Below are 24,838 nucleotides of genomic sequence, written 5' to 3'. Positions count from 1 at the left end.
CCAGAACTGTGAAAAATAAATAAAAATATTGTTTAAGCCACCCAGTCTGATATTTTGTTACAGCAGGATGAGCTAAGACACCATCTATGCATTCCTCCATTCAGTGAATAGCTTTTGAGTTCTTACTAAGCTTCAAGTGCTTTTCCAAATCTTGGAGATACATCAGTGAACAAGCTTATAAAGTCCCTGCTCTCAGGAAGCTTACATTCTAGTTTTGGGGAAGCAGCAGATGAAGTTGTAAATAACATAATTTTGGCTACTAATAAATGCCATGAAGTAAATAAAACAATATGTAACAGAATAACTGCAGAAGGGTGAGAGATGGCTGATTTAGATAGATGAGACAGTATTAAAGAACAAAATTCAACCAAGTACATTTGAAGATCTAATTGATTTTATTAAGTTATGAATCAAGCAGCTTCCCATCTAGCAACTAGAAGGGCACTCCAAGGATTTATACAAAATGGAAGGTTTTTATAGGCAGAAAGAGAGAGGAACTAAGAAATTAAAAGAGTGGATTATTTCAGGCAGATTATCTCACTATTGTTGATCAGATTGATTGGTTTAAAATCCCATTCCTGGGAAAGGCAGAAACTGCAATTAGATTAGCTTTTAAATTTTGGTTTAGTGATGTAACTTAGCAAAAGTGACTCCAGCCCTAGCTGGTTTGGCTCAGTGGATAGAGCATCAGCCTGTGGACTGAAGGGTCCCAGGTTTGCTCCTGGTCAAGGGTCAAGGGCACATGCCTAGGTTGCAGGTTCAGTTCCCAATGTGGGGTGTGCAGGATGCAGCTGATCAATGATTCTCTGTCAACATTTATGTTTCTATCTCTCTCTCCCTCTTCCTTCCTCTCTAAAATCAATAAAAATGTATTTTTTAAAAAAGTGACTCCATTTTGGCCTGTTGTTTATTTTTTTAACAACAGGAAAGACTTCTCCCAGTAGGAAGGGAGGCCAGATAAAATACAGGATGCCTAGGTAAATTTGAATTTCAGACAATACATTTTTCTTAGTATAAGTATGTCCAAAATATTGCATCTGGCATACTTATACTAAAAGTTATTCATTGTCACCCAGCTGGGTGTGACTTAGCAATTAAGTGTCCACCCAGGAACCAAGAGGTTACAGGTCCCGTTCCAGACCCATCTGCCTGGGTTGTGGGCTCAATCCCCAGTAGGGGGCGTGCAAGAGGCAGCCAATCAATGATTCTCTCTTGTCATTAATGTTTCCATTTCTCTCTCCCTCTCTGAAATCAATTTTTTTAAAAAAAGTTATTCATTGTCTTTCTGAAATTCAAACTTAACTGGGCATATTTTTACTTGCTAAATCTTGCAACCCTACCAGTAGGTAACATTTGAACTGAGAACTGAATGACTAGGAGAAACTAACTAAGCAAAGACTTAGGGTAAGAGTGATTCCGGCAGAGGGAACATCCAGTGTAAATGTCAGAATAATCAGAGGGAGGGAGGTACAGATGAAGTCAAATAAATAGGCAGGGGCCAGATCACGCAAAATTCTGTAGGGATGACAAAATTTCTGTGTCTGTCTCTCTCTAACTCTAAACCATTGGAGTTTTAGGGAGAGAGTGACAAAACCTGATTGGTATTCGGCTGCTGTGTGTTCAGTCACTTTTAGAAGGGCTTACAAGACAAATTCAGATCATTAAACTTAAGCTTGTGCATTGGCCTGGGGCGAGACCCCTGTGTTTGGGGTTGGACCCAACTAGGAGCTCTGGGCCCTTGGACTCAGTCTAAGAAGGTATCTAGGCGGTTGCTATGGAGGGGCAGCTTGGCGGTTGCTAGGGAGACAGCGGGGCACGGCCTCCGCGCAGGTCCTGGTCTGAGCGGCGGGGGCGGGGGTGGAGCCCGCAGTGCGGCGGCGCGCTCCGCGCGTTCGCAGGAAGCCGCTCTGGGGAAAGACGGGGCGCGAGCGGAAGTGACGTCGCGCTCGCACACGTGTTCTAGCGTAGTTCACGCGGGTCCCTTCGGCCGGGTCCGGGAAGTTACGAGCTCTTTTACCTGAGATAGGCCGAGCCTAGCGCTCCGGTCCTCAACCCCTCGGCAAAGATGGTGAAGCCCAAGTACAAAGGACGGAGCACCATCAACCCGTCGAAGGCCAGCACAAACCCGGGTACTGGCGGCGGGCTCGCGGAAGGCGGAGCTTGGAGGCGGCCGAGGGCGAGGCTCCGAGGGGAGGGGGACACGCGAGGGGTGTTGCTCGGAAGGACTTGGAGCCGGGTGGCTGTTGGGGAGGGAGACGGTGGCTGCTTCTCTCGGGGGCACGGGAGCGGGCTGGCAGGGTCCCGCACGCCTGTCGGGGCTGTGTGTCAGGCCCCGGGGCTGAAGCCGGGGAAGCGGGGACCCTCGGGCCTGGCAGCCGGGGGGCGGCCCCCGGGGTGAGGTGCTGGGACTCGGCAGCTCCGAGTGGGAAGGGGCAGTTCACCTTGACCTCCTCCTGTGTTCCGGCGTGGATCAGGTGTTGAAGCCCCGCCCCCAATGTGTTTCAGTCTCGGGATGATTCCACCTGTCCAGCCCAAGGAATTTCCGGAAGTAAATTAAAGTCCGGTTAAAAGTGCTGTAGGCCTACCCAGCTGGCCTTTTATACGCGACCACACTTGCCTGCCACCTAAGCTTTGGCCATTTAAACGAGAAAGACATTGTAGATTTGGCTTTTGGAGTCACCCCACGTAGTAAAGCTCAGAGAAAACCCTACAGAAAGGTGTTTTTGAAGCGGTGTGTGGGTTTGGTGGAGGTTCCACCTATCGGATGAACAAGGTAGACTTTGGGGGAGCCCCTTCCATTCAGGTTTAGTCAGTAAAACTTTGTTTTTAAATATGACTTAAGGTTTTTGATGATTTTAATTCATGTCCAATGTTTTCTCTGGATTACCGATAAATTATTCCATTTGGGTAGACTGGAGTCTTAGAATGTGAGACCCCAAAAGGCCCTTAGAGATCATGATGTTATAGGTGATGACACTGAGCCAAAATAGGGGAAGTGGCTGTTACAATGGGTACAGTTAGTGAGCAGTAGGGCCACCAGTTCTGTGATATTTAGCCTTTTTTTTTTTTTTCCCCACTGCATCGCTTCAAGAGTAGACGGGTGATTTGAAGGGATCCCAAAATGAGAAACTAGGCTAGTATTACCATGCTTATTTGTCCTTCTCTTTCTCTCTGAGACGTAAGGCAAGAACTACTAGCTGTTGCTCAAACTAAAATCAAACATTAGAAAGTTAGGAAACCGGTATATTAGGAACATGGCTGCATCAAAATTAGAGTCTCCACGGTGCTTTTCATGTAGCAGACACTCTATTTCTGTTCAGCCGAGACCCAGAGGTAGGTGTCTTAGAAGGTAAGACCACAGATGGTGGTCAAATGCTTTTGTTCAAATTGTGGCTTTGCCGTTTAGTAGCTCTGTGACCTTGGGCAAAGCGTCTGAACGCTGTGCATCGTTTCTTAGCCTGCAGAATGGTGATAATGTGTGCGTCCTTTAGGATTGTTGTGTGAATTGCATGAGACAGTGCCTGTGGTGCGGATAGCACAGTGCCATAGTTAATGCTCAAAAATATTAGCCATGATCATTATCAAGTACAGTCCTATTGAGGATCAGAGATTAGGTCAGCTTTGTCATACCATGTAGCTCCCAGTAATGACTTTGTTGGCACAACACATGGAGAAAGGAGAGACTTTGCCATGAGGTGTCAGCCTGCCTACTCTTAAGGGAACTAATTGGTGTGCTTGAAGCAATGTTCATCCTTAGACTTGGTTATCAAATAGTGTGCCGTCAGCCTACTTCTGTGTTTCCTAGATCGAGTACAGGGAGCAGGAGGCCAAAACATGAGGGACCGGGCCACAATCCGGCGCCTGAATATGTACAGGCAGAAGGAGCGCAGGTGAGCATCGGGCACTGTCATCTGTTCCCCTTTCCTCCATGCCCTTGACTTGTAGCTGGAGACCATTAAACCTTTGATATTCTCACCCCTTCTTTCCCCAATAGGCGGAGTATATTTTCATCTATCATTTTATATGGGTATGGTTATGATAAATTGTGAATTTTGGGTTCAGGATGAGGGTAGTGGGTGGTGTGATTGTGATTGTGTCATAGTGCCCTACAACAATTAGAGGTTTTGTTTCTCACAGCCTGGGCCTCCATGCGTGGCATATTAAATCTCAGGTTCAGTATCTGTCGGACAGAAATCTGGTTTTCTTTAACAAAGCATATAGGACTGTAGTCATAAAAGCAGCCAGAAAGCTGGTTTTTTATTTTTATTTTATTTTATTTTTTAATATATTTTATTGATTTATTTTTACAGAGAGGAAGGCAGAGGGATAGAGAGTTAGAAAAATCGATGAGAGAGAGACATCGATCAGCTGCCTCCTGCATACTCCCCACTGGGGATATGCCTGCAACCAAGGTACATGCCCTTGACTGGAATTGAACCTGGGACCCTTGAGTCCGCAGGCCAACTCTCGATCCACTGAGCCAAACCGGCTAGGGCAGAAAACTTGTTTTTTAGTGCCAAACTTTTGATCACAACGTTGTGGCACTTGAAAATTCATCACAACTCAGTTCTGCTGAGGCAGCCTCTGTAGGAGAGACTTGCTGAGTTGTGGCATTTTGCTGGCTGGGCTTAATTTGTTTAGTAATAAGACTCTCCATCCGTTCTAAAAGATGTGTCTCAAACACAAATGTCAATGAACTTAATCTGCCTTAGTCACCTACCCTGTAGTTTGTTTTAGAATTTTGAGTTCCAGCATAAATCACCCTCTACTTAAAATTCATTTAAAGCAGCCTTCGAATAATTACTCAAAAAAACTCAAGTATGTGATTTTTTTTTTTAAAAAAAGCAAGAAACAGTAAACAGATTTTTAAACATTGGCATTATTTGTTATTCATCTAGCAGAAATCATTACGTGCTCTGTTGCAAGAGGATAAATGGCTTTTGGACAATCTGTTTCAAATGTAGAAGTACTTTTTGTTTATTGAAATCTGTATTTCATGATCATTTAAAACAAAGAAAGAAAAGAAAAGGCCCTTTTGATGGAAAGGGTGTTCTGTAAACCAAACTTTGCTGTTGCCTTTCTTCTGTCCTCAACCAAAGCCTGTTAATTTCCTCAATTTAGGAACAGTCGTGGTAAAGTGATTAAGCCTCTGCAGTATCAATCATCGGTGGCTTCTGGCACAGTGGCAAGAGTGGAGCCAAATATTAAATGGTTTGGTGAGTATTATCTGTTACTTTTGCTCTACAAAATGTGTGCTGTGTGGAGAAGGGTAGATATCCAGGTGTCTGGAAGGCAGGAGTTTTGGGGTGAGTGGAACTGTCAAGGATTGGATGAGAAAGGGAATAAGAAAAAGTGCATAGAAAAGTAGAGGTGGTAGATTTCACACATAACTTCCTTTTTAAAAGAACTCATGGTTGTTAATTTTAAGTGACCCTCTTAAGCAGATAAGACCACCCCAATGACCACCATTCATAGACCTTAGAACTGTCATCCCTTCGTTTCTGGTCACGTGGACAGGTTACTGTTTGAGAGGTGCCTTGCGGGTGTGTTTGGGCTGCTGCTTGCAGAGTGAGTGCATTAGCTTGAAGTTCCTCTGAAACACTTTGTCTATAATGGAGCTGTATTTGAACTGAGTGACAACGTTGGTTCTTCCCAGGAGTGAGTAGAGTATCTGCAGTCACAGAGGGCTCAGGCTTCCTTTGGAAAGTCCACCTTCCTTTCAGTCCGGGCTTTCAGGCTCTCCCTTAGCCACTGCAAGGTGTGTGGGCCTGCAGGTGATTGGACCCCTTTGTCTGTCTCCTGTTTGACCTCTCTGCTTGGAGGCCGATGGCAACTACCTTTGAATATCTCTAACATCTTGGGATGGGATTCCCCCTAGGAAACTGCAACATAGAAAAGCATAAAAAAAAAAACCTCCATAGAGAGGTCTTCAGCATGGTGGCTGTATACTGTGACTCTAGATCCAGATCACCTGGGTTTGAATCCTCTGGATGCTACCATTTCTGTGACTGGGCACGTTATTAAGTCTGTCTGGTCATCAGTTTCCTCATACCTAAAATGAAGATAAAAATGGTACCCATTTTTAGTGGTAATTAAATGAGTAAAGTGCTGAGAATAGTGCCTAGCTATCTGTAAGTACAATATGTATATATAATATATATATATGTAAGCATGAACCACTATCACGTCAGCATTTCACTGTCATAATCAACATCTTCAGTTTTGTGTTGTGCTGCACCATACTGCTTAATTGAATACATTCTTTGGGATCTCTCACTTACAAGGTGTTCTCCAACTGGTGTTATATACCTTTATTTTGTTCCCATACAGTGATTTATTGGTTCATTTACTAGTCTCTTCAAACCCTAAAAACAGCAACCGACTCCTAGGTTCTGTGCTTTGGGATTCCTTGTGTATTCTAACTAATCAGCTGTGATTGGCTCTAAATTTCTTTGTCAGATCTAATTTTAAGTGACCCTTAAAATTAAGGAAATTTTAATTTCCTTAATTTTAACAGGAAATAGGACATTTGTCAAATCTGAGTTCCATTCAGTGATGTTTATTTTTCAGTTTCATCCAGTCAGGAAATTGGGCTTGGAAATCTATTGAAATCCTTTATGTGTCTGGGTTGGTGGATTAGTTCATAGTGTAATGAGTGCAGGAGAGGCAGTTTTTGTTGCTGTTGTTTCCTCTTTTTTTTTTTTAATCCTTCCCGAGGATATTTTTCCTATTGATCTTTAGAGAGTGGAAGGGGGTGGGGAGAGAGAAACATCAATGTGAGACAGACACATCGGTTGATTGCCTCCTTCATGAACCCCCACTGGGACCAGGGAATCGAACCTACAACCCAGGTCCGGGAATTGAACCCATGACCCTTTAGTGCGTGGGCGGATAGTCTAAACCCCTGAGCCTCGCCCTAACCGGTTTGGCTCAGTGGATAGAGCGTCGGCCTGCGGACTGAAAGGTCCCGGGTTCGATTCCGGTCAAGGGCATGTACCTTGGTTGCGGGCACATCCCCAGTGGGGGTGTGCAGGAGGCAGCTGAATCGGTGTCTCTCTCATCGATGTTTCTAACTCTCTATCCCTCTCCCTTCCTTTCTGTAAAAAACCAATAAAATACATTTTAAAAAATAAAAAATAAATAAACCCCTGAGCCTCACTGGACAGGGCTTTCTCCTCTTAAGTTTTAAAAATGACTGCATGGATGAATGTATTAGGTGTTTAGGTGAGCAAGGGTAATGTAAATCTTGCCTTTCACTCTGCATTGGGAAGATGGATGCAAAAGCAAAAAGGAATTGTTTAGTAAATGGCAACATTCTTTTGTAAAACAGGAAACACACGTGTGATTAAGCAGTCATCGTTACAGAAATTTCAAGAGGAAATGGATACAGTTATGAAGGATCCTTATAAAGTTGTCATGAAGCAGAGCAAGTTACCTATGTCTCTTCTCCATGATCGAATCCAGCCTCATGTAAGATGGAGATATCCCTGGCAATGGAATTTCATTGGCAGAGCCATGCTTATTCTGTCTACCATATCTGTCTATTGTTTTTTCCATAGAGAATAGTGACTTTAATGCAGAATTGGTGAGCTTTCTGAGACTTCTCTCTTCACCTTTCGAATGAATCGCATTCTGTCAGGGAGGTTCAGTAGTATGTTGATCAAAGCCCCAGCTTTGGAGTGAGATCTGGATTTTATCTTTGCGCTACCCCTTCCTATGGCCTTCCGTTACATTTCTCTGAGCTTTCACTTCCCCAGCTGTAAAATCAAGATAACCCACCTTCTCGGGTGACTGGATGCAGATGAGACGTCAGTAAAACTCCTGGCACATAGTGAGCACGCAGCCCGCCACCTAATCAGAGCTCAGTAGATCATAGCTATCACTAATACTGTTTTAAACTTTTTTTGTAGGCAAACTTGTTTAAGTGGCAATTCCATCAAACTTTGAGGAAATGTAGAATTAGGATTGGGTTGTTAGGAGGGAGAGTTTTGGTGGTGTGTACTTGATTTTGTAAGATCCTTGGAGATTCTTTTGAACTGAAGGAAAGGATGCTGGTTAGATTGATTGTTAATCATTGAAGTTCAAAGTACAGTAAGAACTGAATCTGGCTTGAGTAGAATGAGTTTCACACAGAATCCAAAAAGTGGCCTAATGTTTTCCTGCACATTTTTACTTACATTGAATAATAATTCCCAGAAACAGAGCCAGTGCATAAGCTTCAGTTCCAGTATAAGGAGGGGAAGAAAACATTGACATGCATACATGGATTAACAGTTCAAAGAAAAGTGTTTACTTGCAGAACAAAATAAAAACCAAGGCCTGGTTATTGCCTCAGGTTTTATCAATTATGCTTTGTTTTATGACAGACTGGAAGAATGGCACCTATTAGGGGAATGACTGTTTTCTTTCAGGGAAACAGATGAGTGTAATTCATGAACCACAGACAAGTTGCTCATTTCCCTTGTTCCCTTTGTCTGTTCTCCCTAAAGCCATCTTTCAACAAACTATTGAATCCTGTTTATGGGAAGAACAGAGAGGTTCTATTATGGATTTACTGATTTGTTGCCCATTCCAGTCTTTCAGTGCTTTCAAAATCCAGTGCTTAACTATCTGATCTGAAGAATGAAGGCTCTTCAGCCAGAGCAGTCAGCTTGCATCTTGATGCAGATAGGCAGTCAGAGCAATTGATGAGTTTTCTGCTTTCGTCTCAAGAAACCGAACCTCTTTTTTTTTTTTTTCTGTTGTTGTTTTCTTTGTTAATCCTCACCCGAGGGTATTTTTCCATTGATTTTTAGGGAGAGTGGAAGAGAGAGGGAGAGACGGAGAGGAACATTAATGTGAGAGAGACACATTGATTGGTTGCCTCCTGCACGCACCCCAACCAGGGCCCAGGCCAGGGAGGAGCCTGCAACTGAGGTACATGCCCTTGACCAGAATTGAACCCAGGACCCTTTGGTCCGCAGGCCAACGCTATATCCACTGAGCCACACTGGCTAGGGCGAAACCATACCTCTTTTATGTTAGCATGATATCTACTACATGTTATAAAATCTAAGTTAGAAATTGCTGCAGGGTGTAGTCAAATCAGATATGGTTTTCACTTTTGCACATTTAGCTAAATGAGCATTATAATTATTATATTTCTGTAGCTTTATATTAAAAATACTTATTTTGTGTGTGCTTCATTATGTACCACATATTACTATTGTTTACTAATGTGTAGATTTATACACACAAGTCCATGTGTACTGTACTTTTTAGGTTATTTAAGAGATTTTCAATGATAATTTTGATCATCATTTCCCCAGTGACATTAGAACCTACTTCCCGTGTAAATGCATCCATGTTTGGAGATGTTCCCTTGTTGGAAGGTAGCAAGTAAAACTGAACTAAGAGCTGTGTTGGAGGATTTGAGAAAACGATAACAGCTTAAGGGTCTTTAGGAGGTGGAGGGAGGATCTGTTAAAGTTCAGAAGTCACTGGGTTGTTCCTTCATCTGTGTTAGTAGCTGTGCTTACTGAGGGGCAGAGGGTGGTGGATTTTTTTTGAGAATATCATCGGCCAGCTGTTAACATTCTGTTACGTGATAGACGCTAACTCAAACTCTGACTTTTATCCGGCTTCAAAAATTCCTATGCCCGTGACTCCTTACAGTCACATCAAGTTCTAGTTAGTATCAGGTTCCTTTTATCACATCTAAACTATTATTTTGGACTTTTGCTAGATGTTTTTCATCTGAAGGCTTTCCATGTGCATTTAATAAAAACGTTACCTAAATTAGGGAAAATGTTATCTGAAACTAAAATGCATCTTACAAAACAAGCAATTCCTTTTAGCCATGAAAGAAATGAACTTCCAAGAAAAAGTTGGCATTTACACTTGGTTTAAAAAAAAAACACAAATTTGAGTATGATCAACCCTGACAAAATCTGTGAATTTGGCATATTTTATGCACTTGTTTGAAAGCTAAAAAAAAAAAAAGTCAGAAAAGATAAGTTAATTTTCAGTATTGTAGCCTTAATTACATTTGACTAAAGTTTATGATAAATGAAATAAAGCAGAGTTTTTGGCAGGTCTTGCACAACTATTCATATTTGCTTTGACTTTTTTTTTTGCTTTGACTATTTGTATTACTTTTGTATATCTCCAAGGAAGTTTCAGAACTTCAGAGTAGAGGAGCAAGTGCCTTTGCTATTTAAACAAGCATTTCTGATTTGAAATCGGGCTGCATCCATGTTGATTTCGGTGTGGTTTGAGCTTAGGGATAATAAAAGCAGAAAGCCTTTCCTAGGTAGGTTTTTAATTTTTGCTTTATTTTAGTACTTTCCCTAGTTTTACCAATAATTCTTTCTCTTTAGAACTCAAAGGTGCACATTCTCGATACTGAAAGCTTTGAAACTACATTTGGCCCTAAGTCTCAGAGGAAGCGACCAAATTTACTTGCCAGTGACATGCAGTCTCTTGTAGCAAATGCAGAAATGTCCACTGGGAGCTATGACCAGGGCAAGGATCGGGACTTGGTAACTGAAGACACAGGTGTGAGGTACAGTTTTGAAGTTCACATAAGTCTCATCATTTGTTCTTCCGCAACAAAACATTTTCTCTACCCTTATTCTGCCTGTGTGAAGCTCGGTGATTTAACTCATAGGTGGAGAGTTATCCTCTTCCCTTAGACTAGAAAATATAGTGAAATTGAGGCCAGACTGAATAATTTAAGAGGACTTGTTTACTACAGGTCTCTTCGTCCCCAGAGTAAAAATAAGTAACATTTCGTCTTCATTTTAAGACCAGTATATTCTATCATGGGCAAATTAGGAAGTATAGTTAAGGTTGAAATGCAGCAAAAAATAAGAATTCATAATCCCAACCTCTGTTAAGTGTTGTGAAGATCAGGGCTTCCTTAACCAGAAGACTGGACCACTGGGGATTCATGAGTGGCCTTTGAGGTTTCTGTGACCCTTTGAGGATTTATGTACATATATAAAGGTGTGAGATTTTTATTTTTGTTTTGTATTGTTTTGGGGAGGTGGGAGGAGACAAAAGGTTCATACATTTAACATATTCTCATAGGGATTCCATATCCCAAAGAAGGTTAAGAATCAGTCACCAGTACTTATTTTCTTCTAAATCTTTCTTACACTCAATTTTTATTTATGAATATAATATCCTAAGACTGTACTTTAACTTGCCTTTTAATACATTTTTCAAATGGTTAAGAGTATGTTTTCATGTCAGTCCTTTCATGTCAATGTAATATTTAATGTCAGAGTAGTGCTTTGTTGTGGCCAGTCCCACTGTTAGACATTTACACTGTTTATTATTAGAGTAATTCTCATCCTTAATTATTACCCAGAGGTAAACTCTTACGGTGAAGGTTACTGTGTCAAAGACTGTGCCTGCATTGAGCGGTTGACACATTGCCCTCCAGAAAGGGGTCACCAGTTTAGTTTTCTCCCGCAGTGCCGGATAGTCCCCATTCTTTCTCTTGTGTCTTCTTCTTCTTCTTTTTTTTTTTAAATTGATTTTTAGAGAGAGAGGGAGAGAGATTTGTTCCACTTATTTATGCATTCATTGGTTGTTTCTTGTATGTGCCCTGACCAGAATAGAGCTGGTAACCTTGGCATATCAGAACAATGCTTAGCCAACTGAGCTACCCAGCCAGGGCTCTCATGTCTTTTAAGTGCCTTAGCAAAGAGGTGTTGTCCTTGGGTGCAGTAATGCCACATCAGTGGTGCTGTTAGCCCGTGCCAAGCTGTGGGCCTCCCAGAGGAAATGTCAAGCCATTTGAGGCCTAGCAAAAAGCAGCAAGTTCATTTATTCTTATAATTGTTTGGACTTTTTAATTGACTGTGTTCTGCGGATTTGAATTACTTTCTTCCCCCAAAAGGTACAGTAGGTAATCGGGGGAGGGGGGGAGGGAAAGGGACACAAAACTACTTTTATTTCAAAGCCATTTAAGCTAGTAAATAAACAGATTCTTAACCTAATCAGAAAAAATTCACTTTACATAGGAGCGATGGAGCATAGATTATGGTTCATGTCCTGCCAATTCCTTTTCATAATTCCCTGATTACGCGTACTTTAAAAAAATTTTTATTATGGTAAAATATACATAATAAAACTTACCACTTTACCTTTTATAAGGGTATAATGTAGTGACATTAAGTTCATTCACATGGTTATGAAACCATCACCATTACCCACTCCAGAATTTCTCACATTATCCCAAACTGAAACTGTTAAACACTAACTCCTCATTCTCCCTCTCCCCAACCCTTGGCAACCACCATTCATTCTATTTTCTGTCTCTTGTGAGTTTGCTCTTATGAGTAATTCTTCATGTTAGTACAGTCATACAGTAGTTGTTCTTTTGTGTCTGGCTTATTTCACTACTATAATGTCTTCAAGGTCATCCATGTTATAGCACTAATCGGTACTTTATCCTTTTTTATTACTGAATAGTATGCACATTGTTTTTAATCCATTCACCTGTTGATGGACATGTGGATAGAGTCACTTTTATTTATTTATTTATTTATTAATATATTTTATTGATTTTTTACAGAGCAGAAGGGAGAGGGATAGAGAGTTAGAAACATCAATGAGAGAAACATCAATCAGCTGCCTCCTGCACACCCCCTACTAGGGATGTGCCTGCAACCAAGGTACATGCCATTAACTGGAATCGAACCTGGGACCCTTCAGTCCGCAGGCCGACGCTCTATCCACTGAGCCAAACCGGTTATGGCTTAGAGTCACTTTTAAAATTAAGTTTATTTTGCCCGGCCGGTGTAGCTCAGAAGTTGAGCATCAACCCAGGAATAAAGAGGCCACCGTTTCAATTCCTGATCAGAGCACATGCCCGGGTTTTGGGCTTGATCCCATGTGGGGGGCATGCAGGAAGCAGCCAATAGATGTTTCTCTCTCACTGATGTTTCTATCTCTCTATCCCTCTCCCTTCCCCTCTCTCTCTCTCAAAATAAACAAACAAAAAACAACAACACACACAACAAAAAACAAAACCATAGTAAAATTAAGGGTTTTTTTGGTCCATCTGCAAATACTTGTGACACCCTTTTCCTTTGGAATATGGATGACTTTCCCCAAAAAATCCTTTTACTCTTCACAGTGCTCCAATTGCTCACTTTGGGTGCTTTCTTCTTTAGAAATGAAGCCCAAGAGGAGATCTATAAAAAGGGACAGTCCAAAAGAATATGGGGTGAGCTCTACAAGGTAAGACTTTAAACTTTCCCTCATTGAGTGGTCCCGTTGGCTTTACAGTCTTATATGAGAAAACTGATTTTGATGTATTGAAACTCTGTCAGATAAAGTGCAGGATCTCCTACCTATTCCATTCTCTTTCTCCCTCAGAGAAACTAGAATTGATATAGCTGTGAACATACTATCATCTGTCTAAATAACTGCATTTTTATTACTGGTATAATAGTACCTTATATACATTCATATATTCTGTCAATATTTTTTTGGGTTACCTGCTAAAATGATAGTCCTGTTTAGATTTACCATTCTGCGCGAGAATTTTTAAGTTATTTAGTCCAGGCCTTTTATTTCATAGAACACAAATCTGGAGAGGTTGAATACCTTACCCAGCTCACCAGCTGGCTAGTGAAGTCTTTGTGTGTCCTGAGTCCTGGTGCAGTGCTTTACAGCTGGCTGAGTTTTATCTACACACTAGTAACATTTCAGTAACAAAGGCCTTCAAGCATAGTTGCATCATTAAACTGTAACATAATAGGTAATAGTATAGTGAGAGCAAACTAAGTGTTTTAGTTTTTTGTAAAATATACAAAACCTATAACGGTAGAAACTTTTAGAAGTCTTAAGAAATAAATGATTCTGTTCAGTAATGCATAGTAGTCATGAAATAAGATGGATTTCATCTAAGCTACTAGTTTTCCTATTTGAAATTCGACAAGTTTCAAATATCCAGGATGAAAAAAAAACACGTTGGGATTCTGATCACTGAGCATTGCGATTGTCTAGATTCAACTCTCATAAGATTGCTGTAGTTTTATTTTCCCCATGTCCTCTTAAATGTTAGCCCTTTTCATTTGCCCCTGTACGTTAACAAATCATTTTCACCTCTTTGAATTTGCAGGTGATAGATTCATCAGATGTTGTTGTTCAAGTTCTTGATGCTAGAGATCCAATGGGTACCCGTTCCCCTCACATCGAGACTTACTTGAAAAAGGAAAAGCCTTGGAAACACCTCATTTTTGTTCTTAACAAATGTGACCTTGTTCCAACCTGGGCAACAGTGAGTACAGCTGCTAATGCAAAACAGACTTCCCAGGCTACTCAACTTGTGTAAGCCTTGAGTGTCCATAAATTATTATAGTTTTGTGGCTTCTAGGACTTGGGGCAAGCATGGTACTCTTGCGATAATAGTCATTGAAGTGTTCTCATTGAAAACACAACTGAAACGGGCTTCACTGATTGGACAGCTTTACCTTTTCTCCTCTGATGGTTGGTAGCAGGGCAGCTTCAGAAGGAGGCGGCTGCCACAGCCACTGGCCTGTTCACATCATGTCACATTAATTGCATTTAGTAGCAATGAGGGCATTTTTGGAATATTGTTTTGTATTTAGAAGACAAAAGACAAAGCATTAACTGTCATACTTGAAAAAAACATTTCAAAGAATTATAGCTAACATTTTCCATAGACAGCTGTGTATTTTTGAAGCACAATCCTGTAATTCAAGCTCTGATTCTTCCTGTATTGTAAATAAACAAATTACAATTTACCAGCATCTTTTCTTTTCCCTCCTTAGAAACGATGGGTTGCTGTCCTCTCCCAGGATTATCCAACACTTGCTTTCCATGCAAGTCTTACTAACCCCTTTGGAAAAGGAGCATTTATTCAGCTTCTACGGCAGTTTGGAAAGGTATTCAGACCTGATCTGTTTCTCCAGTTGTGAAGCTGTGGGTTTGTGTTAATAATTTCTCTTGCCAGTCTGAGAGAAAGTTACACTCCTTACTTCCTACATCTTCTTTGTAATGAGAAACGTGTGTTCTGGTGATGTAAAAAAGCCATAGAGCCTCATGATTATAAGGGGTTCTGAAATACTTTCTAGGTCAACCTTGGCTCCCACCCTGACCAGCGTTGCTTCCCTTTCTGCCATATCTCTGCATTTTATGGCCCAGCCTCTACTTGATGATGGACCCCTGAGCTCACACTCTGTTCCCTGCCCTGGGCTTTCAAGGCCTGCCACGCTTCCTCTGCCCTCACGGCCTGAGCTATTTCTGTCCCCTCTGCCTGGAAGGCACCCTGCCAAACTCCTGGTCAGATGTCAGTTCCTCAGGGAAGCCCTGAAACCCCATCGGATCACCCTAGCAAATGTTCTCAAAGCTTCATATTCTGAACTTGCAATTTTGCGTATTTAATTCTACCTGGCTTCTAACAAAAGACACATGTCCTCTGTCCTACCCTTCCATATTTGAACACATGCTTATAAGTCTATTTCTTGATTCCCCTTCCCCTCACCCCCACAGTTTTAGCTATTTAAGTTCCTATGATGGAAAATGAGAATTAGGTTTCTTACATCTTCCCTGCACGCATACTTACCCTCCCTCTGCTCTGCCTATATCATTATATGTTGGCTAAATTCAGTGTTTGCATCATGACTGAAATATCAGTTGCAGTTGATCCACATAGTGCTGTGATTATAATTGCTTTCTAATCAAACCTTCTGTTTTCTCTGATGTTAACTTGCTCTATTTTATATGTCACTAATGACCCAGCAGATTCCCTGGTGGAGTGGGACCTTCTAGGACAGTGGTCGGCAAACTGCAGCTCGTGAGCCACATGTGACTCTTTGGCCCCTTGAGTGTGGCTCTTCCACAAAATACCACGTGCAGGCGCGCACGGACAGTGCGATTGAAACTTCGTGGCCCGTGCGCAGAAGTCGGTTTTCGGCTCTCAAAAGAAATTTCAATCATTGTACTGTTGATATTTGGCTCTGTTGACTAATGAGTTTGCCGACCACTGTCCTAGGATGAGCGGGCTCCTCCCTTCCAGGGGCACCGGCTGCTCCCGGCCAGTTGCAGGGTCTTCCGGGCTTGCCTTTCACCACCATCTGCTGTTTCTTGTGTGGGGTCCCTTATGCATTGATCCCTTTTCTTCTTTCTTGGTTTACTTCTGAGTAGCAGTGTTTAGAAGAACATTTTTTGAGACCTTGCATTCTGGAAATATCTTTCCCTTACAGCATTTCTCCACAGCAGTCTAGGGTACTGCTGCATTGTCTTTTGATATGTCTGTGGAGAAATCAGGCCATTCTGACTCCTAATCCTTTGTGGCTGGAATTTTTTAAAAATTTCTGTTCTAAAATTTCATAGTGATGTGCTTTATGATGGCTCTTTTATTATCCTCTTTTATTATTCAGTGAGCCAGACATTGGATGGGACTTTCAGTCTGATATTGTCCTATGTTATTTTTTGGAAATCCCCATCCTCACCCCCCAGTCATCTCTGTCTCATTCAGGAATTTGGTTTTATCTCCTGGTTTAATTCTTGGATTTTTTTATCTTTTATTTCAGTACATTTATGACATATTGCTCTATTTTTTTTTTTTTGGCAGTTTTTGAATTGATCATCTACCTGTTTTATTGCAAGATTAATTTTACCTCTCACTTTTAATTTCTGAGACCTCTTGTTTAACTCTGAATTGTCCTGCCCCCTTTTACAACCTATTCTTTTTTCACAGATGGAATATAATCTCTCTGAGGATGATAGTGGTGTTTTGAAATTTTCCTCTCTTCTTACACTGACTCTCTTTCCTCCAGTTTCTTTATGTGTTTTTCTGTCTTTTCTGCTATACTCACACTTCAAAGGTTTGGTTATTCTTGGCTCTCCATTCATATTGAAGAGAGAGCCACTACAAAAAGCTGATATAGTTTTGTTGGGGGTGGGAAGTTGTTGAATGATAGACTTCACTGTAGGGTGATTGGATAGAAACCCAATAGTTTGTTGAAGGACACCCTAGATGTCAGTGTCTATGGGTCTTTACTCTTGAGCCTGTGAGTTCCCCCAGAAAGAAGTCTTTGATCTCCAGCTCAGGGGTGGATAAGCTTGGCCCAAGGTTCTGGGAACTCGATAAAAGTAAGAGCCTGAGGGTCTCACTATTCACTATTTAAGTTTTCAGTTAATCATTTAGGGAACACTTGCTTTCAGCCACTGTTAACTCTAAATCTAGGGTCCCTTTCAGGTCTGAAAATTAAAGGTCTTTTCAGAAATGCAAGGTTTCAAAAATATCATTATCCCCTAAGGCTCGGGTTTAGGGAAGTTTTGTGCCCATGATGAGTGAGGGCAGGGGTGGAGAAGTGACTGTTTTTACAAACTCTCCACTAGTCCAGCCCTCAGAGCCATCTGCATTGCTAATTTCCGAGATCTTTTGCGATTCATGGACACTATTTTTGCTGGATTTTTAGTTTTTCTTCCTTTGTAGCCACTTAGTTTTCATATTGGGCCAAGTTAGATACTACTTTTTAGCTGCTAGTGTTTTGTTACTATCGCATGTTAGTGTTTATTGTCTCATCTCCAGCTCATTTTTGGCTTTAAATGTTTGGTTCTATGGGTACTCGTTCCCACTGCTGTCATTCTGGGAGAGTTGGGGGAAGCAGTGAGGTAGACATGGATGTTTACTCTGCCACCTTATTCAGAGTCCCCATCCATTTGTAGACCCTCTTCTTGAGCTCTGCCTCCTTCATTTCTTTTTGGCAATGAAAACACAAAATGTATTGTGCAGAGAAAAGGGATGGGTCTGGGGTTGGCAGTTGGTGCATCTGCTAAGATTCTCTTCCCTGAAGACATTTTATCAGTGGTTGGTGTTCTTCTAAATTGATGACTAACAAACTGTTTCTTCCTTTGTTTCTTGACCTACATACTTTTAACCTTAAAACATTCAAGAATAATTTCACATGGATGATTGAGGAAATGACTCACCTCTGATTTATTAATAAGCATATGTATCCAGCCTGCTCAGACTATGTAGGTGGTGTGTGTCTATGCTTTAAATAAAATTCTAGCAACAGTTTCACACTATATTCTTTATATTAGCAAAGTAATACAACCTGTTTGTCCAAAGGGATTTTCATGACTGCGCTTATGCAGTGTGTATTCTTTTTTTGAACAGTTGCATACTGACAAGAAACAGATCAGTGTCGGGTTCATTGGCTATCCAAATGTTGGCAAGAGCTCTGTGATAAACACATTACGCTCCAAGAAAGTGTGCAACGTGGCCCCCATTGCAGGTGAAACAAAGGTACGTCTGGTTTGAGGGGGGTCTTCCAAGAATTTTATCTCCATGGAGGGTGATTATGTAGGACATGGAGATTTCTATTGCTGCTCTTGAATGAAGACTACCATTGAAGGGTTAGTCTCAACATAATAGTTTGAAATGTGCTGAGAGGTTTCTGCCCATTTCGATAAGACTAAGAGTACTTTGTATGCTACTATGAGGCTTTGGCATTTGGTAAGTGCTGTTCATATTTAATTCTGTTTTAAATTGTCACTGCAACCTTTTACTTCAATACACAAAGCTAACTCAAGAATATCCAATGGGTTAAGAAGGAAAGATCAACTTTAGGGTAGTTGTTGGCATTTGGGGGTCATACCCTGGAACACAGAATATTTGGGGGGCAGCATACTTCTGCTGAAAGGAAGAGAATCCAAAGAGTATTAAGCTTCCAAGAGTACTTACAAAATCAGGGAGAGGTTTGCTGGGTGTTATTGCACAATACTAGATGAGGATCCTGCCTCTGCATTATTTTTAGACCCTTAGCTGATGGGAACTGTAGTTTATACTTCGTGAAGTGCCTCGTGCATGGCACACGTAGAGGAGAGACTTCCTGGCTTCGTTACTCAGCAGGTGGCTTCTTTTCACTCTTCCCCCTCCCACGCCCCCTTCATGAGCATCAGGGGTTTGTGAAATTAGACTCCCTAGTGTTTGACTTGGGAAGTCTCTGGCTTTTTTCTGTCTCAGGTCTGGCAGTATATTACCTTGATGCGTCGGATATTCCTTATCGACTGTCCAGGCGTGGTTTACCCCTCCGAGGACTCGGAGACAGACATTGTGCTGAAAGGAGTTGTAAGTACTCTGGTCCTTGCAGGCTCTTGGTTTGCCTTTAGGGGAAAACGTTCTGTGGGGGACACTGGATACCTTTGCTTTTCACTCCTTTGGAAGACAGTTTGGGGTCAAGCTGTCTTACCAAACTTTAGGAGCATGATGCTGAACAGGGCACCCTCTCCATTCCCCTTAAGCCTGTTTGAGGAGTTAGTGGAACCATGGGCATATCTGGTTAATGTCATCCCACAAAAGGGTTTGTAGTTTACACAGAGGATCCGAAGGGAAGCAGGGCCTGTTTATGTTTAGTGATAATTCATCCTTGTGGGTTTACGGGTTGAGTCATTTTGGAACTCAGTCATTTCCTCACTTGTTTCTGAATATGATCGAAAACTTTAACTGGTTCCACTTAACCTTAACCAGTGTTGCTGGCCATACATCCTGTGCACATTCCTCCCCTCCTCTTTCAAGCTGCTCTGTTCTTGTGTGCTAGGATTGGCAGTCTTTTAACCATTTCTGCCAGTGAGTAGCACGAAGCATTCCAAGTTTAAACTGCTTGTGGAAGCCACTCAGTTAGTTTGTGGTAAACTGGGATTAGAGCTGAGTCCTGGGCTCCGTGGCTCTGGCCGACTTTCGGCGGCGCTCCTTCTGGCCCACCACGTCCAGCCACCTCAGAGACGGGCTCCTGCCAAGACCCACTTGCTATGTGGTTTTGAAATCTGTTTTCGGATATTTTACAAACAGTACTGTGAGCTTCCTGCTCCCATAATAAGGTTTGTAAGCAAGAGCTTTCCTATTAACATTTAGGTTCAAGTTGAAAAAATTAAGGCTCCTGAAGACCACATTGGTGCTGTACTCGAACGAGCAAAACCAGAGTATATCAGCAAGACATACAAGATTGATTCTTGGGAGAATGCCGAGGACTTTCTTGAGAAGCTAGCTTTCCGGACAGGGAAGTTATTAAAGGTGAGCCAGGGTTTGTGAGATTTCAGACGGGGACATCTGCAGGCAGTGTGATGTGGTCTGGACCTTCCTTTGTCAGGGAGGTGTGAGCAGCATGTAACCTGATGACAAGTAGATGGTGGTAATGAGCAACTGCTAATGTGCCTCCAAACTGGGTGCTGGTTTTGGTCTTCGAATTTAATTGGGAGTCTTTGTGTGATGTTTCAGGGCGGTGAGCCTGACTTGCAGACTGTGGGCAAGATGGTTCTCAATGACTGGCAGAGGGGCCGCATTCCTTTCTTTGTCAAGCCACCCAATGCAGACCCCCCTGAAGAGCCCTCTACAGCCCCCCAGGTAAGTATAGGGTGGACCCACCTCTTGGAAAGCATGGTGACTGGCCTAGGTGTGGTGTCTTGATTGCCCTCCTTTACCAGGTAGGTATTTCAGTTGCAGTGTCTCCCAGTCCAGAATGCCATCACCATGACCTTACAGGGGGTGGCATTTGGAAACCGGAAAGGAGATGTATGGTAGAAGACCAATTCTTTTTTTTTTTTGAAAGAATCTCCAGATACTTTTTTTTTTTAATTTTAATATATTTTATTGATTTTTTACAGAGAGGAAGGGAGAGGGATAGAGAGTTAGAAACATCAATGAGAGAGAAACATTGATCAGCTGCCTCCTGTACACCTCCTACTGGGGATGTGCCCGCAACCAAGGTACATGCCCTAGACCGGAATCGAACCTGGGACCTTTTAGTCTGCAGGCCGACACTCTATCCACTGAGCCAAACTGGTTAGGGCAGAAGAACAATTTTAAGAATATATTGTTTTATTGATTTCAGAGAGGAAGGGAGAGAGAGGTAGACACATCAATGATGAGAGAGAATAATTGACCACCTGCCTCCTGTACGCCCCCTACTGGGGATTAAGCCTATAACCCAGGCATGTGCCTTGACGGGGAATCGAACTGTGACCTCCTGGTTCATAAGTCAATGCTCAGCCCCTGAGCCACCCCTGCCCGGCTAGAAGACCAAATTTAAATACTAGTCTTTAGGGCCTTGGAAAAAGAGGGCTCATTAAATGTAAGTGCTCTTCTGGTACTTGTGTCTTTTCCTACGCTTAATGAACAGAGGCATTTCCAAGCCTCATTTCTTTAACTGACATTCATTAGACCCAGCCTTGTGGTGGTGGCAGAAACCCCCTTGAGAATTCAAAAGCTAAAAAATCACTTTACTAGAAAAATGTACATAAAGGTATATACATTTATAAAATTTCCTGAGTTTTATAGATTTCTGAACTATTTAGCACTTTTTTTTGGAAAATCACTTATGTTTTGTGAGTTTCAGTTACAAGAATAAAATATTGCATCTGAGAAGCATCAGTATAAAGTCTGGTACATCTCTTCCATCATTATCTGAAACAGGCTCGTCATTTTCATGTTCCTGCTCCTTCTGAACTCACCTTATACCTTCCTTCTAGATGTCTCCCCAGTGTCTCTCCTTAGCACTGGTCACCCTAAACTAATGCTGCTTTCATTCTTACGTAGTGATGTGTGTTTCTCTCCACAACACCCATTCCTTACAATCCTCAGGGAAGTTGTAGGGAATCTTACCTAGCAGTAAGTAGGTGTTTGGTTATAATGATTAAATACTTTTACAGTGGGTTATTCCTCTGGAACTGCAAATATAATTCTTTGATCTTTAATGCTGGGTTCTGAGTTTACTGCACATTGGCTTATAATAGACTAGAGGCCCGGTGCACAAAATTCGTGCAAGGGCCTTGGTCCCGGCCCCCGCCCGCCGCCACTGCGGCCAGGGGCCTCTGACACCTCTGCCTCGGCCCCCGCCCACTGTGGCTTTGTCTGGAAGGAAGGACATCCGGTCTATTTAGCATATTACACTTTTATTATTATAGATAGTGATATGACACAAATTTGGGTATTCTCAGCACTCCCCCTTAGTCCTAAGAAGAGGACTACCTCATTTGAGAGCAAGGTATAAATTCAGAAATTCCATTTTTCTTTTCTGATTTCTCTCCCCCACCCTTTGGCCCGAATAGCTTCCATCCTCATCATCCTTGGAAGCTGCCACTGAAACAACCCAGAACAACCCAGAAGAGGACATCACAGAAACTGTAGGTGAAGCGTCAGAATCTGTCCTCGAGAAGGAAAAAGGAGTGAACAGTCCCTGTGACGCCAGCTCAGAGATGCAGCAGATCCTTGCGCGGGTTCGGCAGAACTTCGGCAAAATCAACGTGGTGCCTGAGTTTTCTGGGGATGACCTGGTTCCTTTGGAAATGTCAGATATGGATGAGGAGCTAGAGAGCTCTGCAGAGGAGGAGGAGGAGGAGGAGGAGGAACAGGAGCAACAGGGGGGTGAGGAGGAAGAGTATTCAGAGTCCCGGGAAGAACACCAGGAAAACGACACCAAGGCAGTGATTAAAGCCCTGGATGAAAAGATCGCTAAATATCAGAAGTTTTTAAACAAAGCCAAAGCGAAAAAGTTCTCAGCAGTCAGGTACTTTCATCTCACAAATTGCAGTCTGCTCTTTTCTTTCCAAGAAGCTTGCCATGAGCACTAGAGTGATATTTTTATGGGGATGGGGAGTGAGGGGGTATTGCCCACAGTTATAAAAAGTGGTCTGTTAGATTTTCAAAATTCAGCTCCCTAAAATATGAGAAGCTTCATGGTTGTTTTTTAGAAATGCTCAGGGAGCTGCGAAACTGTGGAGTGCTGCCTTCTACCTACCAGTGGTGGTAACTGTGAACAGGAGGGGGTTGTCTTAACCTGTAAGGCTGTCTCAAGTCAGCACGTGGCTTGAGCCGTGGAGGGGAATGTCCGACAGCTTCATCATTTTGCTTTTCTGTTTCAGAATATCCAAGGGACTAAGTGAAATGGTTTTTGCAAAATCTGAAGAGCAAAAAACAACAGCTGAAGAAGATGTGGAAGATACGGGTAGAGTTAAATTATTAAATCATTTAGATGTGATTGGCATCTTCAGGAAATCCAAGCTAAATCTTCAGATTATCTCTTGTACCATCACTTCCATACAATTATTTACATCTGGCAAATTACCTTGGTTCCACAATCTATAACACAAATAGGATTATCCACTTTTTATTCTGCACATTTCTTAGGATTAAATTGGTAATTCAGGAAACCCTCTTCAACAGGGTACATTGTTAGCCTTACAGTTTAAGGGTGGGTCTGCAGGCAGACTTTATTTTTTGTGATGGGCAAGGTGGTTCATGCATTTTTTATTGCATTGGACTAACAGCTTCTAAATCAAGAGTGTGTTTTCATGACATGAATGCACACCTGGCCACGGCCTGTGAGGTGTCCCTCCTGGCCTGATGCCCTCCTCTTATCCTGCTTCACTCTGCACTTTGCTCGCCATACTCCATTCACTCTGGCTTTTTCCTTCTTCCAACGCATCAAGTTCCTTCCCATCTTAGGATTCATGGGCACATTTGTAATTTTTTTTTTTTTTTGTGTGTGTTGTGTGTGTATGTGTGTATTCAATGTTTCTAGCACCTGCCAAAAAGGGAAAGAAGAGGAAGGCACAGAGGGAAGAGGAACATTCAAATAAATCTCGAAAGACGCTGACATCTAAGGAAGTATGTGTTTTTTATCTTAAGCATCACCCAGGTATAGAAAGTAGAGAGGAGGAGCCTAGTTCTTATGGGGCACTCTTTCTAAAACTAGTCACCTAGAGTTGAGTTCAAGGAACCCCTGTCCCAAGTGATGGAGTTGAAGACAGTTAATAGGATCAGGAGTTGGCCCAATGCATGAAGGTCTTGTTCTCAAGTGTAGCCTATCGTCTGGAAGCATCAGTTGGTTTTATGTGGCCCCAGGGAAATGACACACAGTGAGCAGAGCTGTTACTAGGCAGACGGATCTCTGCTCCCTGTAAAGTTAGCTCCGTAACTGGGCTCTTCAGAGCTGGAATGGGCCCTCGTGGGAGGTGGAGAGCTTGTTGGAAATGTCCGGCCTTTGACCAGGGCGCCACATGTCAGGAGTGCAGTAGAACGGATCTAAACAGTGGATGAGGGCTGGACCAATTGAGTCTGTAACTTGGACTTGTCACAAATCACAGTGGAAGCACAAACTTTGTCTGGGAGATGGACCCTCCCTCGTTAGCACTGACTGCTTCTAGTAGTTGTGGAGGTGGCATGGGGCTGGAGCACAAAGAAACGGGGGCCTGTTTTGTGATTTTCAGAGTTTGAATGGTTTGGTTTGCCTTTTTTGTTTTGCCGTTTTTTACAGCGGAGGCGAGCAGCACGGAAGCAACAACCCAGAAAAGTTGGTGTCCGCTACTATGAAACACACAACGTGAAAAACAGGAACAGGAACAAAAAGAAGACCAATGACTCAGAGGGACAGAAGCACAAACACAAAAAATTCAAGCATAAGCAGTAACTTTTTAAAAGCTGTTTATTAAATTATACAAAAGTATGCATTAGAAACTGTTCAATTTCTTCCTGCCCAGTTGGCATTTCTAAGGCCACAGTGCATTTGTTCTGAGGTTTGACAGCTGAAACCATTCACCAGTGCCAGCCCCCGACCCCAGGAATTTCAGCGATGGAGTCCATTGGCATTTCCGACACTGGGATCAGCCGTGTGGTTCCTCCAGAGAGAAGCTCTGTCACGTAAATGTCTGACAGAAACAGGGATGATATGTATAGAATGGGGAGGGTGGTGTTTCTTTTGTCCCAGCAGTTAGCATTATGGAACAGAAGCTGTTGGAATAGAACAGTAAGAACAAAATTTCAAGGATGTAGTGGGCATGGCCTGGGCTTCAAAATATGAAGAAAAGG

General features: G+C 42.2%; 1 protein-coding gene across 1 annotated transcript; it reads left to right on the top strand.

Moving 5' to 3' along the window:
* The first annotated feature begins 1,957 nt into the window (after positions 1-1,957).
* GNL2 (G protein nucleolar 2) lies at positions 1,958-24,476 on the top strand. The gene is made up of 16 exons (XM_008151143.3): positions 1,958-2,129; positions 3,806-3,890; positions 5,122-5,216; positions 7,331-7,470; positions 10,359-10,543; positions 13,167-13,233; positions 14,120-14,278; positions 14,793-14,906; positions 18,152-18,280; positions 19,001-19,105; positions 19,889-20,047; positions 20,252-20,377; positions 22,081-22,538; positions 22,894-22,976; positions 23,553-23,638; positions 24,288-24,476. The coding sequence occupies exons 1-16, from the start codon at positions 2,066-2,068 to the stop codon at positions 24,438-24,440; spliced, it is 2,208 nt and encodes a 735-aa protein (XP_008149365.2). The 5' UTR covers positions 1,958-2,065; the 3' UTR covers positions 24,441-24,476.
* The last annotated feature ends 362 nt before the right edge of the window (positions 24,477-24,838 follow it).

Source organism: Eptesicus fuscus, chromosome 9 (assembly GCF_027574615.1).
Source record: "Eptesicus fuscus isolate TK198812 chromosome 9, DD_ASM_mEF_20220401, whole genome shotgun sequence".
Classification (NCBI taxonomy): domain Eukaryota; kingdom Metazoa; phylum Chordata; class Mammalia; order Chiroptera; family Vespertilionidae; genus Eptesicus; species Eptesicus fuscus.
This window is presented reverse-complemented; position numbering and strand designations above follow the sequence as displayed.

What these genes read in the sequence shown, in the direction of transcription:
- GNL2 (XM_008151143.3), top strand. Translation starts at nt 2,066, where the DNA reads ATGGTGAAGCCCAAGTACAAAGGACGGAGCACCATCAACCCGTCGAAG. An exon ending in GAAGGCCAGCACAAACCCGG is followed by an intron (nt 2,130 to 3,805) that starts GTACTGGCGGCG and finishes TGTGTTTCCTAG; the next exon opens with ATCGAGTACAGGGAGCAGGA. An exon ending in ATGATCGAATCCAGCCTCAT is followed by an intron (nt 7,471 to 10,358) that starts GTAAGATGGAGA and finishes CTTTCTCTTTAG; the next exon opens with AACTCAAAGGTGCACATTCT.